Source organism: Pimephales promelas, chromosome 15 (assembly GCF_988280905.1).
Source record: "Pimephales promelas chromosome 15, fPimPro1.hap1.1, whole genome shotgun sequence".
In the NCBI taxonomy this organism is placed as follows: domain Eukaryota; kingdom Metazoa; phylum Chordata; class Actinopteri; order Cypriniformes; family Leuciscidae; genus Pimephales; species Pimephales promelas.
The window spans coordinates 16,305,566-16,322,148 of NC_142783.1; the positions used below are offsets into that span (position 1 = coordinate 16,305,566).

The following is a 16,583-nucleotide window of genomic DNA, read 5'->3' on the forward strand; positions in this document are numbered from 1 at the left end:
ATAAGAAAGGTTTGATTGAAACACAATAATGATAGGCTACATTATTACAAGTGATTCTAATAATGGCTTAGATCATAGCTATATTTTAGACACACAACCTGTTTTACACACCTGTTTCTGCAAATATGAGCATCTGAACTTAAAATAATTTATGCATATTACTTCTTTATGCTTAAAAGTTATGTGTATCAATGCAATGCTTGAATGCCGCCTTCTAAGTTTTTTGTATAATTATTTACAAAACAAAAATGAAGCAGGGCCTAAATTTAACAGAGATACTATTTACAATGTAGGTCTAATGTCTATAGACTAAATATTATGGATCTTGAATGCTTCTTGGAAACAGGGAACATTACTTTTCTAACATAGCCTAATAATCTTTCTTTCTTTTCAAAATATTGTTTAATTGTGTTAATATTGTATTTTGAAGTAATTTTTAATTATTGTCATTGTCTGTTGCAACCATGCAACTTTCAATTAATTCCTTGATTTTTGTCACTGATTGTTTTGTCTCAAGAAGATGCACACTTTAAGGCACGTTTATAAAAGCTAAATGTCCTAATTGAACTGCCTAACCCTGGCTTAATCTAACCCCTGTCTGTGAAAGAGACTCGTATATTTATTTAAACATGCTACCATTGTTCGCACACCTCAGTTTGGCCTTCGCTTCGCCAATCGGTTCGGCTGGGGGAAAAGAATCAGTTCAAAACACTGATGATTCGTTCAAGAATCAAACATGAGAAGAGAGAGAGACAGATCCCTCGGAGTATCAGAGGTAGTGTGGGCGTGCACAGAGAGAGAATCCTGCAAACATTAACCAGGTGGTTATTCCTCACACATTTCCCTCTTATTTTCCTCCTCCAAGCTGCGCTGGAGAGACTTTCCTGTGCGTCACGAGGAATTAAAGTAACTTTACTGGAGCAATGCGGGAGCCGAAAACCAGCATCTCTTCGGATACAGACCCCTGAAAACCCCCACAAACTCCACTCATGGCCACCGCCTGGCCACCCGCCACACAGAGCACTTTATAAGAGAGAAATCTACCGAAATCACGGGACGAGAGCCTCATATAACGAGCAACTCGCTTTTTGATCCAGATGGCGGGACACGAGTGGGATGATTGGTTTGAACGGGAGGAATTGATAGGGCAGATCAGCGACATCCGAGTGCAGAATCTGCAAGGTAAGAGTGCTGGAGGCATGGGATGGGTAAAAGAGTATGATCACGAAGACACGAACATTGGTATAGAAGTAAGTGGAGTTGATCCACTGTCTCCATTCACCTCTCGCTTTGAAAAAGAGATACATTTACATGTAACAAATATACCGGCGATATATAACAGCGTTGCGCTTTAGTGTTCCATTATGGCAAGCCAATATAACATGCATTACTTGACGTAGCCTACTGTATCTGTTTTTTGTTTTTCAAACCTGTTGTCTAAGGATTGGCTTATAATTAATTAAGTAGTGACTGATATGTTTTTCAGGCTCACTAATATTTAAACTAATAATTTTCTTATGCAAGTTTAAGTAGGCCTAGTTTAGATATTTAGCAGGGATACTTCTATTAGCACTGTGCTTTGGCTGGTAAGGGCATTGTCAGGGATTTGCAGTGACATTTATCAGACATCATTCATTTAATTTTCAATGATAGCTGGTGATTTCCAGTTACACTAGCAACAGCTGCCATTGTCAATGCAACAGAGTTGACACATTTATTTTTTTAGCATCTTGCCATATTATTGGGGTGATGTGTCAATGTTTTAATTTGCCTAAACCTATTTGACTTGGAATTAAGACAGGTTTGTTGCCTACTTGTGTGTGGTTTCTTACTTTGCCTTGGCCTTTTAAAGCCCAAAGTATATTTAGGTTTTTATCTGTACGCAAGGTACATGATGCAAATGTACATGATGCAAATGGCGTCACCAAAATAGTATGTGTGTATACTGTTACGCCCGCCGCCTGATTTTTTGTAACTTTCTACACGCAGGTGTTTTGTGTAATGATACACTATTATTCAGACATAATTTATCGATATTGATTTATCGAGTCGATACTTATCTCGATACTAAACTCACGATACAATATTATTGCGATTGACAATAAAGGTTAACTTAACAAAAAAATGTACTGTTGATTAAAATGCCAAATTTGGATTTAGGGGAGTAAATTTATAAGTATGGATTTGATGCTAGTAACACAATGCACAGAAAAATAGTGACTCCAGAATACATGATTCTGAGGCTGAAAATACTGAATTATTTCAGACTAAAACACTTGCACTCTGTCACTGACTATATATAGGCTATTTAAAGTAATGTCGGCCACTTTTTACTGGTAACGTACGAGATTTGGCATTATCAGGAACCACAAATATCTCCATATATCCCAACATATATTTCTCATACAGAAATTTTAATTTTGGGTGAACTACTGTTTACACAATACAAATTGTTACTATTCACGATAGGCTACATATTGTTGCATTTTTTACATCGCTGTATATTGTAACACAATATATTGTTACACCCCTAGTTGTTCCACAAGGTTGTTTCACAATAGAAAATAAAAAAATAAAATAAGTATGAGTAACAAGTAGTTAGTTTTAAGGAATAAATGTTAAACTGGCTTGCCATAGTTATTATTATTATTATAGTACTTTTTATGATTAGTAATTTGACAGCTGATAGAAGGCCCCTATACATTTGAGAAGTTCAGACAACCAAGCAATAATCCTGACTGAATTAACTAAATCTGTTGATCATGATGCAGAACCAATGGGTCACTAAAAAAGACTGAATGAATTTAGCCCTTTTTTTAGAGACAACTTTCTAGATCAGGGAAGCAACAGTTCAGGTCCTACTTATTTGACGCATAAACAAGAATAAATCATTGGCCTGGAAAGAATTGATTTAATGAGCAGGAGTTTTACACATCACTGATTGTGCATGTTCTCGGCTTTGCCATCAATTACTTTAATGTGTGCCGTTAATCGCTGCTCAGTGTTGGCCGGTGGCATTTCAGGCTGTTATATGTGTTTAGTATTGCATAGTATTGCATGGTTTCATGACTATGAAGGACTAAATACATGTCAAGAAGTGAGAGAATGAACATTAGGGCCTGTAAAGTAGCTCTCTGAAAACTTTCAAATTGATATAAGGTCTCTAGGTTGCTTCTGTGACCTAGGGCTGTTCATTGCAATAGGGATTTAGGATGTAATATGCTGATTTCATGCAGCCGCCATTTTGAAATCGAAAGCGAGACTCCGTTGGGAAGAACCCCGGAAGTACAGAACAGATTGGTCTACCAACCTGAAGCTGCTGCCGCAATTTACACTATTGGATGTTAATATCCAATATCGGATATGTAGTTCGTTCCTGCTTCTTTTTTACGTTCTGAATTATATATAAAAAATTAATTTCACTGTAAATAGTCTAAAGTATGAAAGAAATGTATGTACATTTTTAGAATAACTAATTTCTACATTAAACACAACAATACGCCATCACATTCGCGACTCTCCTATGATTAAAGATGACACTTCCGGTTTTCTTCCCATCGGAGCCATTTCAAATTGGCGGCTGCAAGAAATCAGCGTAAGTGGCTTGGATTTAGGATGTATAGGGCTTAGTAGCAGAGAAATTACTGGAGAGTATAAATGAAGCATTACAGAAACCAGATGCTGGAAGCAGATTACATAACATATTGTCTTATAGAAGCTAAAAGCAATGCCCGCTGGATTGGACTTCTGGATTTTCAGTGCAATAGCCTGCAAACCCTTGAGAGCTTCTAGATAATTTGGGATGCAGGCTAAATCTATATCTATGCATGCACACATGTTCCACTATACAATATTTGGTGACAACTTAAGAAGTAAATTGATCATTGTTGATATATTCGCTCTTTTTCATGATTGCTGATTATTTTGACATCTGTGCACTGTGTGTGTGTGAAACAAATATATTACAAATAATTCTACTTGTTGATATCTTCACCAACAATATATGATGCCTGAAACTAAATCAGTTACCTATATTGAATATGTTTCTCAGTAGTAACTTTTTTTCTCTCCAGCCACTGTGGTTAGTGGCTTTTTTCTTTTTTGTACAAGTGATCTGAAGATACATTTAGCTCACGAGCCGTTTCACAATATTGGGTCCGTGAGACACTATTTTACGAAATCTTTAAAAAGACAAAATATTTGACTGGAAAGTAACAAAATGCACAGCAATGCAGGATGGATGTATTTTGAAAAGTTTGTCTGTCTGTCAAAGTTTGTCTGTAACCTTTATTGTCAAAGTTTGGCTGTCTGTCACTTGTTATTGTTTTGGCAGTAATTAGTCGATTATTTTGACGATTTTTGTTCGTTTCGAGTAATTAGTCGATTATTTTGACGATTTTTGTTCGTTTCGAGTAATTAGTCGATTATTTTGACGATTTTTGTTCGTTTCGAGTAATTAGTTGATTATTTTGACTAATTTCTCTTACTTACTGTTTAGAGTAATTAGTCGATTATTTTGACGATTAATTGAGTAATCAGATTTTTAATAACATAAAAAACATACAAACGGTTCATACAAAGTATCAAAAGCAAGTAATAATTAGTTTTTGTTGAAGAACACTGTTAAAATACTAAATGTAATGCATAATGGAAAAATAATCAAGCTATGCACACATTACGTATTATAACAAATGCCAATATTTTAGACTTTTGTGTGTGCTTTTCCCCTTATTTAGACTGAATAAAGCAGGAAGACTGCAGCTTATGCTACAAGGAAAGCATGTTTGACTTTTTTTGTCATAAAGGTCTAAAAATCCTCTAAAATGGTGAATTTCTAAACTTGCCACAAAGCAGAGCACCGCTGATGATAGCAGTATTTAGTGCATATAAGAGTCGGACATCTGCTGAAGCGTTCTGAAGTGCTGAAACAGAGCCAGTGTGCTTTAGAGTAGAAAAAGTGCAATAAAGTAGAGATCGGTGTGAATATACTGGACTCTCATTGGATGAGTTGTCAAGCAGGACAGATTTTCATATGAAGTGTTGAATGATAAATTGCTCAGGTACCCCCTCCCTCCCTGTTTCACGTGCACACTTGCATACTTTTTAGACTCTTTTTAGAAGGCTTTTCAAGAAGAGTTGACCGTAGGGTAGAAGACCGAGTTTGCAGAAATGTCTGAACACCATCTCCTTGTTTTTTCCGTTATTCTCCTGGTTTTATATGTAATTTTCCTCGGGCAGCTGAAGCTACTCTGATATCCACTCAGCACAAATTTAGCCTCACTTCAAAAATCTTCCCTTCTGTTCCCTGTTTATGCAGAGAACACGATGAAATGTTGAAATCTAAGTTCATTGTGAACTGTTGTGCGACATGTTGTTTGGTTAAAGGGATAATTTACTCGCCCTCATCATTTACTCTTACTTATTTTCTTTATGGAACAGATATAAATATCTTTACCAACATTTCTATATCAACATATCGATAAAGAAGATATGTTGGGGGGAAAAATCTGTATTTAAAGGGATAGTTCACTTTGAAATACATTTTTGATATGTTTTAGCTTACCTCAAGGGTCTAGTGTCTTTGTTTCCACAGTATTTAAAATTTTTATATTTTTAGGTCAAACCGTTCTTGTCTGTCAGTCATATAATGGAGGTATATGGGGTCCTCCTCAAAGAGCATGCACAGAGAAGTCCAAATTAAACATGATTTAATGAATCGTAAATGTAAGTACACACTGATGGCCTAAGACACGAAACGAGGGGTTTGTGTGAGAAAACGATCAGTATTTATATTATAATATAACTCTTGTAACCACAGCCACGTCCAAGTGATCTGAGGGCACAGGCGGGCGCATCGGTCTGCGCAAGCGCTGGAAAGTGCCGGAAGTGATCTCTCGCGCTGTTGCGCTAAAAAATTAAACGTTGTCTGTTGATATGTCGAAATTGTCTTCCATTGCAATTTCCTGTATATTTAAATATATTTAGATCCTCACAGTGAAAGGTAACGCTTCCGAAATCTCTGTGTAAACAATGAGTGATATACTCAGATCACTTGGACGTGGCTGTAGTTACATGAGGTAAAAACAATGTTTGTTTTCTCACACAAACCGCTCGTTTCGTGCCTTAGGCCATCAATGTGTACTTACATTTACGAGTCATTAAATCATGTTTAGTTTGAACTTCTCTGTGCATGCTCTTTGACGTGGATTCCCTAAACCTGCATTATATGACTGACAGACAAGAACAGTTTGACCTAAAAATATCAAAATTTAAACTACTCCGGAAACAAAGACACCTACATCTTGGATGGCCTTGAGGTAAGCTAAAACATACCAAAAATTAATTTCAAAGTGAACTATCCCTTTAAGGGACCAATATTTGTAACATTCTTCAAATGATCTCCTTTTGTATTCTGCAGAAGAAATACTTTCATACAGGTTTGAAACAACTTGAGAGTGAGTCAATGACAGAATATTTTTTTTTTAGGTGAACTATCCCTTTAAAGGTAATTCACTTTTTGAAACATGCTTTTCCTGTTGTTTATCTTCAATAGTTCTGTATGTTCTTGGAATTACCTGAAGATATCTCACATAGAAATTAAGTGCAGAAAGCATGGAAAGTCGCTGGCATTTCCCATGACCCTCCTTTTTAGATCTGAGGGATTCTGTTTGGCTCTGGAGCCGCAACATCGGTGGAGGAGAGCTGTCCTGTAGGTGTACCATTATCTATATTTAGCCGGCACTTTCTCCGGCACGCATGAGCGACTGGCCTGCCTGACATAGGCTGCATGTAAGGACGAAGCAGCTGAGTGCTAGAAACCTCTGCAGCTGAGAAATTATGTAAGCTTGGTTAACGCTATAGTTTCCAGGCCAGTTATTGGTGAATCCAAGGATTGCTTAAATCACGTTCTGCTTATAGGATGTTTATCGTGTCCTGTTTGTAAGTATTTCTTGTATGCAGCATGAGTTTAGATTTTCGTATTGATTATATCATGAGACAGTGTGCCATTTATTAGTGATGGTTGTCAATGAAATAATCACTAATCACTATTATTCTTCACATCTGGTTGTACCAAGTCATGGTACAAAACGTTGACATTTAGCTTGTCTAAAACATTGCCCATTGACTGCCATTGTATTTGAAAAAAGACGACATTTCTCAAAATAATGTTCCAAAGAAGAAAGAAAGTCACCAGTGTTTACACACATTAGCAACCATATTTTGCATTAAAGGAGGTGGTAAAGCAACACTTTTTTCATGTCAACATTTATTTTGATGCTGCCCAAAAATAACTATATGCTTGAAATTTGATTTAGATTCATTTCACTTTTTGTGCCGTTTGCTGATGGTTACTGAACACTTTTTTTCAGTTTTAGGTAATGATAACATCAGTAAAGCCGTTTTATTAGTTGCAGGTGTTTCTGGCGGCAGGCACAGACCAGTGGTGATGAAAGATGAATAGTATCAGTGTTCTTCTGTCAGTTTTATAAGTAGTCTCATTGTCTAAACAGCCTAGTTTTCCTGATTAGCCAGTCATCTTGATGGAAAGATGATAAAAGTCTTATTCTAAACTAAGCAATGGCGTAATGACTTGGCATTGTTCGTCATAACACATCCATCTTTTGTCTCTAAAACAGAATTGTTGGATTGCTATGTTTTTTTTTCTCATGATACACAAACTGTCAATAGTCAAAGGGTTTTTTTTTCCATGACAGTTTTGAAATATCTTACATTGTTCACTCACTGCAACATGCTTAGGGAGAGAAACAAGCTCTAATTGCTCTTGCATAAGAGTCTCTTGGTGTCAAGTAGAGTTTTTGCGAAAGGATTAATTAAATTCTCTCGGCTGACAGATAATAGCCATTGTCCAACAATAACACCCCTTCTGCTGATATTCAGAACTAAATGCTCCAAGGTTACGAAACTGAGATAATACAACTGTTTTGACTATACACATACGTGCCATTTAAAATATATTTTTTTTCAAATAGGTTTGTACAAAAAAATATGTTTGTGCTGTTCCTCATTCACCCAGTCTTTTTATCCCTGTATACATTCTGCATATCTGATTGGAGGTGAGCTCTTTTCTCTTGACATTGAACAGCTTGACTAGTTCCCTCATTCCCTCTCCGGGGACATGCTTATGATTCGTTTGATGTTTGAAAAGTGCTGTTCACAATCACATTGTGCCTTACGCTTATAAAAGGGCATTTAATCCATTTATAAACATAAATGCTTCAGTGTTAACCTTTTATCCGGGAGTAAGTGCTGCAAAATACTTTTTATTGGTGAATCCGTTTTAAGGACGATAAAGAGATTTTGCATTGTGACAATTTTCATGACAAATAAAGGCACAAAATGTTAGACGTTTGAATTAAAGGGGTGATGAACTGAGAAATCAAATTTTCCTTGAGCTTTTGACATCTAAGAGGTCATCATATTATAAGAATATCCTGTAAGTTTCAGAACTGAAAACGTCCTTGTTAGTCCAATAAAAGCTTTTATTGACACCAGCCTCACCAAACGACTCGTTTTTCAAAGTGGGGAACTATGACGTCAAAGAGGATAAAACACCACCCCCGCAGAAGAAGAACTACACCTACTTCAACACGGCCGGTTTAGCCCCGCCCACTGATTCGCACATTACACACATAGAAATAACATAGATGCAGTGCCTGGTTGTGTAAGAAGACAGTGGCTGCATAAGCTTCCTCTGGATTCCAATAGGACTGCATGGATAAACTTTATTTTTAATGACATTCCACTTCAGCTGATGAGGTTAAAACATCGTCCGTCTGTTCGCTTCATTTCACTGAGGATTGTTTTGTAAACAAGACTGGATTTGCAGACCTATTAAGAACGGTGCTGTGCCGTATGTATTGGATCCAACAGGAATTGTTCAACACACGGACTCTGGGTCGAACATGTGTGGGCGAATCATTTCGGTTGCCATTTTACAACATTGGACGTTTTCAAAACAATTTCCCCCAAGTGCATCGACGGGTGAGCTGAAAGTCATTATACTATGCAAAACTGTTATCCACTCACAGCAGTGGGCGTTTACTTCCAAGTCTTCAGTGCGAGACGCCCATAAAAACCCAAAGTTTTTCAGCTAGGCTCAAAACTAGGGTACAAAATAGCCCATTACTTATTCGTTTTCAAGCGAACGTCACAAGTTGATTTCAGACAACAATAATACAATTTAAAAAGCCAGTTCATGACCCCTTTAAGGTATCCCAAAACCTCAAGCACAGTGTTATATATTTTGTTCACTTGTGTACTTGCATTATCCCAAATGTTTCCAACAATTATTAAATCCAGAGAAATTCTCAATGTTAAGCCCTCTTCTTTGCGTCACCTGTCAATGGCATAATGTCCGTGTTATCCTCGGTTTCCTCTTTTACTGCTGTTGTAACCATGGCAACACAGTGAGTCTCATGAAAACATAGTTGTAGCGTCTAGTACGCCACTCTGTTGTTGTTTCGCACAGTCACCAAGGACAATTCGTTATCGTTTGCAGCAGGTTGTTGCCAAAGATAACACGTAAAACTGCACTACCTCACCATTTAATTCAACAAATGAAGTGACTTGTATGAGTAGTAATTTAGCATTAAACATTACGTTACTTGCGGCTAATTCATTAGAATGAAATAAAATCATGTGATCAAGCGGAACGGTAACTTGATTCATGAACATGATTCGTGAGTCCCGTCAGATTGATTTCCATCAGCAGTGGAGGTTAAGATGACAAATCCCATCATTCCTTGCTCCTTCACAGCGTCATCAAGCTACGCTTTTTCTGTTATTGCTTTGAATATGTGACCTTGGCAACGATTACGTACCGTGCTTTTAAGGACATATTAGTTTGTCATTACCATAATGCAAAAAACCCTTCTCGCTATCATTTTTAATTACAGACCTTATTACAAACCTTAAAAGATAAAACACTTGGATGCGTTCCAGTAATGAGAATTTGGGTGGAAAATCGATTTAATCAGCATGAGCTGAAAGGTACAATGCAAAAACAGTTCTAAAAGTAAACTTTTTTTTTCTTTATGCAAAATATCTCGTGAATGTAATGAAATGTGACCTAAACATTTAGTGCTTTCCAATAAAGAGCAGCAGGTCTCTGTGTAGCCCACTCAGGGTTGAGACAAAAGCGTATTTAAATGTATTTATTTAAACAGGGAAAACATTGACCAGCTCACAATGGCTGCTTTCAGAGTTTTAGAAAAACTGAAGCATGACTTGGTGACATTATCCTTTGTGCCATCTTTTAAATGAATACAGTACAGTTTTTGACCATTTAACTTTTGTGTGGAAACCCCCCCCCCCCCCCCCAATACATTTCACAAGACCTTCTTTTGACTGTAGTATTGTGCTTAAGGACAACAAAATTCAGACAGATAAGTTCTCATTCATGGCCACCCAATTACAGTGCCATCACGTTTTGTACAGTTTGAAATATTATAAAGAAGCCAATATGGGGACAGTGCTGATCTAGCCAGTGGATTTACATTTGATATGTTTTTTGCAAAAATTGCATCGCAATTGGCATTTTTAATTTTTGAATATGCCTTTAAGCTCACATTTAAGCACCTTGGGTAGCTTACCCAAATAAGTGAATTCAAACAAATTCTATTTAATATGCCTGGTAAAATGTGAAAGTATTGGAAACCATACTGTTTGGATTGTTTTTCCTCACAGTGCTTTAATGTTAGCCCAGCCATTCCAATGAATTTCAATTTAACACCATTAAACACAACGATGGTTGACCAATTTGCTGCACAATAAAAACAGAACACTAAGACAAAAAATATCATTACTACAGTGCCAATAAAACTTCCTCAATGATAATGCCAAATCAAAAATATGTTTTAAGTTAAAGTTAAAAACAGATAGTGATGGTGGAGATCGTTTCCACAGTTTGCAGACAGCTACCGAAAAGATGAGTGCACCCCTACTTTTCAGCTTTGACTTCGGGATATACAACAATGTCTGGTTGGATGATCGGAGAGACAGAACTGAACAATGTTCAATCAGTAAATCCGAAAAGTGAGGAGGAGCCAAAACGTTTAAGGATTTAAACTGTAAAATTTTGAAAATGTACTCGGTAACGCACAGGCAACCAGTGCAAAAAAACCCTGTAAAACCAGCGTAATGTGGTCCCGTGTTTTAATTCTACACTTTAAAAAAAATCTGTTTCATTTACGGTAAAATACCGGAAGCTAGTTGCCAGAAATTCACCCTATAAATACAGTAGCAAGATTTTACAGACTTAACTTAAAATTTACAGAAATAAACCGTATTTCATTCTCTAATATAATGTTAATTTACCGACCTATTGAAGTATTAATATCTGTTTTGTACCATTGTAATACACTCACAACCAACAATCACAGCAGTGATGAGTCACATGATCAATCAAAGATTATCATATGCACCTCTTCCACAAGAAATTTAATATTAATATGTAGAAGCTGCACGGTGTCATTCATCAAACATTAAACACCATCATGGTGACACACATGAAATTTTAAAAAGGCAATAAACATAAATTTAACAACATTAAATGCCACATAAAACCCTAATGTACATAACTGATTAGAAAAAGACTAAGCAAAGAAGAAACAAAATTCTAAATCTGAAACAAAAATCTGTATTTTTGTTTAAATTTATTTCAACAAAATACAATGTGAATTTTACGGTTTTTCACTGTAAATTATACAATGAGTTGTTCATTTTCACTTTCAAAAACTGTAAATTTAATGGTATTTTACAGTAAAATTACATGAAATGTATCCTTAGATCTATCACAGTTATTACCGTATATAGTAAGGAATGGTTCTGTTAACCAATTAACAGTTTTTCACTGTCGCATTTTTAGTCTTTTACGGTTAAAATCATGCTCATTTTTTACAGTCTTGCAGCTATCTGCAAGTTTTTAACTACAAGCGGGATAGAGTTGACCGGCTAATCTCAAAATACAGTTAAAGTAATCCAATCTATTTGTAATAAAGGCATGAATTATGTTTTCTAAATTTTTGCTTGACAGAATAGATTTGACTTTTGTTAGTAGTCGATGCTAAAAGAATCATAATTTGTTTGTCTGATTTCACACCATCATCAAAAACGACACCAAGTTTTTTTTACCCAAGGCTTCACAGAAGAGGATAACTGATTATACAAAAGATTTCCAATTCTGATCCTGCACCAGCCAATCAACTTCCATTGAGATGAATGGGAAGGGTAACAGTTTATAGACCTCCTTGTTTGCACCATCAATCAAACTTTAATGTTGTGCTTTTGGAAGCCATTTTCATGACTACATAAGTGACTAGTGGTTGTGTTTTATTCCCCTTTCCTACTATATATAGGAAACTCTCCTGTTTGAAATTCACAATGTCGCCTGGTGATAAGAATGCTTGGTTTCCTTTCCTGCTGGTTGAAATCTCACTTGGCAAACCCATTCTTTGCATGTTAAGCAAATACGAGTCACATGATTCAGAGTCTGTGTTCTTCTCAGGTGACTGAAAGAGTAAAGAGTCCTGAACAATAATGAATCCGGTAACTGAGTTGTGATAACTTAATGGATTCTGTTGGTTTTGAATTATTTGCATTTGATTCTGAATTTGATCACATTCTGGAAATCTGTGCATCTTAAGAGATAATTGTATATAAAAGAGAAGGTTCTTCCACAGAATTTGCATTTCACCAGAAGAATGACGCCATTTCTGTTTGGACAAAACATTGCTTTCATGGACGCATATATTTGCTTTGTTGTTTCTTGATTGATTTATGGATTATTATTTTAAAGAGAATGTACTGTCATCGTAGCATGAAGTCACCTGAAGTTAACTTCTGTGGATCTCACAATGTAGACGCTGGATCAATTGCAAATGTCTGTGCCATATAATATTAAGTTATATGTGGAGCCTGGAAACTGAGAGGAATAGAGCAGAGTTTGCTTTGATAGGCAAAATTCTTGCAAATCAGCTAATACTTGGCATATGAAAAAAACTTAATTATATCACTAAAGCTGTCATGTTTTAAATTCATTCAGCCCTTGACATAATACAATAGCATTGAGGGCTGCAACAACTAAACAATTAAATTGTTTATAAGTAAGCAATAAGGAGAGGCAAGCACTGGATCATGAATATCGTTACTTATTTACAATATAGCACTTGCCTCGAGTACCTTATTGCTTTTATAAAACAGTTTCCAAATTATACAAATATTAAAGTAATATTAGTGCAACTTTCATGAAGTAAAATCACTAAAACAACAACAAAAAAATAGTCCCTGACCATGAACAGCAACAATGTTCCAAACAAATAAAGCACAGATATTGACCAATCAGAGTCAAGGATTGGAACTAACCGTTTTATAAAATACAATAATGAAAACGACTGCTTCATTATTGATTAAAGCTTATTCATTAACAATTTAATTATTGATTAGTTTAGTCTTCACACAGAGAACCTCCATCAGTGATGGCACTTTGAAGTGTTGAAAAATCAATTTCTATTATTTTTTTTTCAGTAAATTTCAGTAATTTCAGTTTTGCAAAACACCTTTGTGAGAATTAACTGTTGCTTTCATCATTAAACTATTTACATTAACAATTTGTTGGTGTTAGACCTCAAATATAAGTTTTAAATTAACCATAAAGGGGTCTTAATCTTATATGCAACATATTTATATTTGTATATGAATGATAACTTCAAAAGGAGTAAGTGTTGGAAATACTTCATTTGTTTTTATTATGTTTATGGGTGGATCTCACGAAACCATTCGAAATAATGTCTGGCTCGTAATTCTCAGCAAAAACAAATATAGAATTATTATTGCACAAAGATGAAATGAATCATATTTTTAAAGGAGTAGTTCACTTTAAAAAAAAAATTTGCTGATAATTTACTCACTTTTAATTTACTGCTTATAAAACTTAAACTTTGTTTTTTATTTATTAAATGAGCGATCGTTTCTCTTGATAAGACCCTTATTCATCGTTTGAAATCGTTTAAAGCCCTTCGAGCAGTTTGCACTGAAACGGTCTTTTGGACCTTGAACCGTTTGGTTCCCATTGAAGTCCATTATATGGAGAAAAATCCTGGAATGTTTTCATCAAATTAATTTCTTTTCGACTGAAGAAAGAATGACATGGATATCTTGGATGACATGGGGGTGAGTAAATTATCAGCAAAAGTTTTTTTTTTTTTTTTTTTTTAAGTGAACTACTCCTTTAAGTCCATTCCTTGTTTTTGGATTGTGACATTATGTTTATGACAGTTAAGAAAATATTAGTTGTCATTACCATAATGCAAAACGTGGGGGGAAAATGGAAGATTCGATTAATCAGTGAAAAAGTCTAAAGATTAATCAGTTTACATGCTGTAATTATAAATACAAACAGGATTGACCACAGCAAAACAAACTACAGTCCTTACAAAGACATTCTCATGAAAGGTTCCAGCTCTGCTCATGTTGAACCTTCAGACACACAGAGTTCAGGCCCGTCTGTCACACTTGAGAGCTCAAAGCTGTCCTGTTTTGTTTGAGCGCTGGCTCTTTGGAGCTGGAAGACGGCCCCCTCATTAAACAGACATGGTCTGTGCAGAAAGATGGAGAGGGCTGTGTTCTTGGCTGGGGCCCCGGGCCTGAAATGCTTTATAGATCCTTTGGCAGGGAAAAAGAAATGGAGGCTGGCGTGTTTATGTTCTTAGTGATTTCTACAAAGGGATTGCGTTTGTAGTACTGTAAAATTGATATTGCCTCACTAAAGATCAAAGTTATTATCTAGTTTCATATCTTTTTTTTAAGATTTTAATGCAGTACACAAACGTGTATTATATAGTTTTGGCCGATATTTTTTTTTTTTTTTTTTAAACATATCATTATCGATTCGGTCAGTATAGTGTGTATTTATTTTGCATGTGCATTTTTCATCAATTTTTTATATTTAGAAGAATTTTGCCATTATCACATGCTCGCTTAAGATTAATCTAACAACACTGCTTAATGTAATATTTAGTTATTTTAAAAATTAATATCAATTTTTTTACCCTGTACATTATAATATTATGCCAATATTCGTTTGTACCGTTTAAGTTTTGGAGTGTTAGATTTAAAATATATTTGGTCTAAGGTGTACAGGATTTAAACATCAGTCATTTATTAATTATTGACTCATCATATTGTACATTAACTAAACATAAATTAATAGATAATTGGATTTACACGACCAAGCAATAAAGATATAGCATATTTTAGTTTGAACAGACTGCATTTTTCTTTGGGTTTGAAAAAACAGCTAAAGCGCTGTAGGTGATCGAAACTTTACCAACACCCAGCATGTCATACTGGGCTTGGTAATGCAAAAGCAGTCATTAGTAACCAGAATCCTTTGCAAGGATTAGCTCTTTTTTAGGACTGACCAGAATTGTTGGAAGCCAGGAAACACTGTTTCATTAAACTTTTCATTACATGTTTAAACATGGGGGTGTTTTTATTTGAATTAAAGAATATGTAGTCACATGGAAAACGTAGATCAACATGTAAAGTGTTTTAGTTGACGTAATTTAGCACTAGCGGAATTCAAGGAGACATTTAACAGCGGTCACACATTCCTCTAACATTGAATGATGAATTATCTGCCAAACATTTTTTTATTAAGAAAAGCGCTCTGCTGTGAAGCATTTATGGTCTTATTAAATGTGTTGTCACAAAAATGGTTTTAACTTGGCCACTCGCTGAATGTGCACTATTGTGCTGTTGAGTTCTGTGTATGTGGCGACATGCCTAGACTTCCTGTTTGACTGTTGGGTCATTATTCCATCATGGCATTTAGACCAGTTATTGATTCCACCAAATGGAGCCTCTTTATGTTTTGGTACTAAATATAAATGAGCAAAGCCATGCCTTCAGTGATATCCCCATCAGGATCTTCCCATTCCTTGTGTGTGTATTGTACACCTATAAAATCCAAATGAGCCGCTGGCAGAGGAAAAGAAAACTTGAAGGAAGCATTCATCATGAGGTAGACGCTTTGCCTGACGGATCATGTAATCAAGCACAGTCTCCTGGGAGGCTCCCCAACCACCACCATCTCTCCAGGCCTGATGTCTTTTATTTCAAAGTGTGTGCACAAGGTCCAAAGAAACATCTGACCTTTCCTCCCAAACATGACGTCAAAGAGTCACCACGTGGTACCATATCTACCTTTTTCACATTAGAAACAAGTTGTTATTGGTCATACTGTAAGTCAGAGGTGAATTATTTTGAACATGTTTTTGTTCTGTTGATGAAGAATAATGATAAAACTTGACAGAAAATGCCACTCAGCTGGTTTATGTGGCTTGTGTAACAAACTACATCCCCCACTATTGTGTCTGTGACAACATAAGAAGGATAAGATAAAGCATCAGTTACAGAACTTAATCGTTTCTTTCTTTTTTATGAACCTCATTGGTTCTTGTAGAAGCTCAAACGTGCTGCGTAACAGGAGAATGAACCTCATTGGTTCCTGCAGAAGCTCAAACGCGCCGCGTAACACGAGAATGAACCTCATTGGTTCCTGC

General features: G+C 35.8%; 1 protein-coding gene across 1 annotated transcript in view; it reads left to right on the forward strand.

Moving 5' to 3' along the window:
* The first annotated feature begins 759 nt into the window (after positions 1-759).
* Positions 760-16,583, forward strand: part of clmna (calmin a) — a 29,750-nt gene continuing 13,926 nt past the window's right edge. Inside the window, exon 1 of the mRNA XM_039671481.2 lies at positions 760-1,182. Within this exon, the coding sequence (XP_039527415.2) occupies positions 1,098-1,182 (85 nt within the window). The 5' untranslated portion in view covers positions 760-1,097. The remainder of the gene's footprint in view (positions 1,183-16,583) is intronic.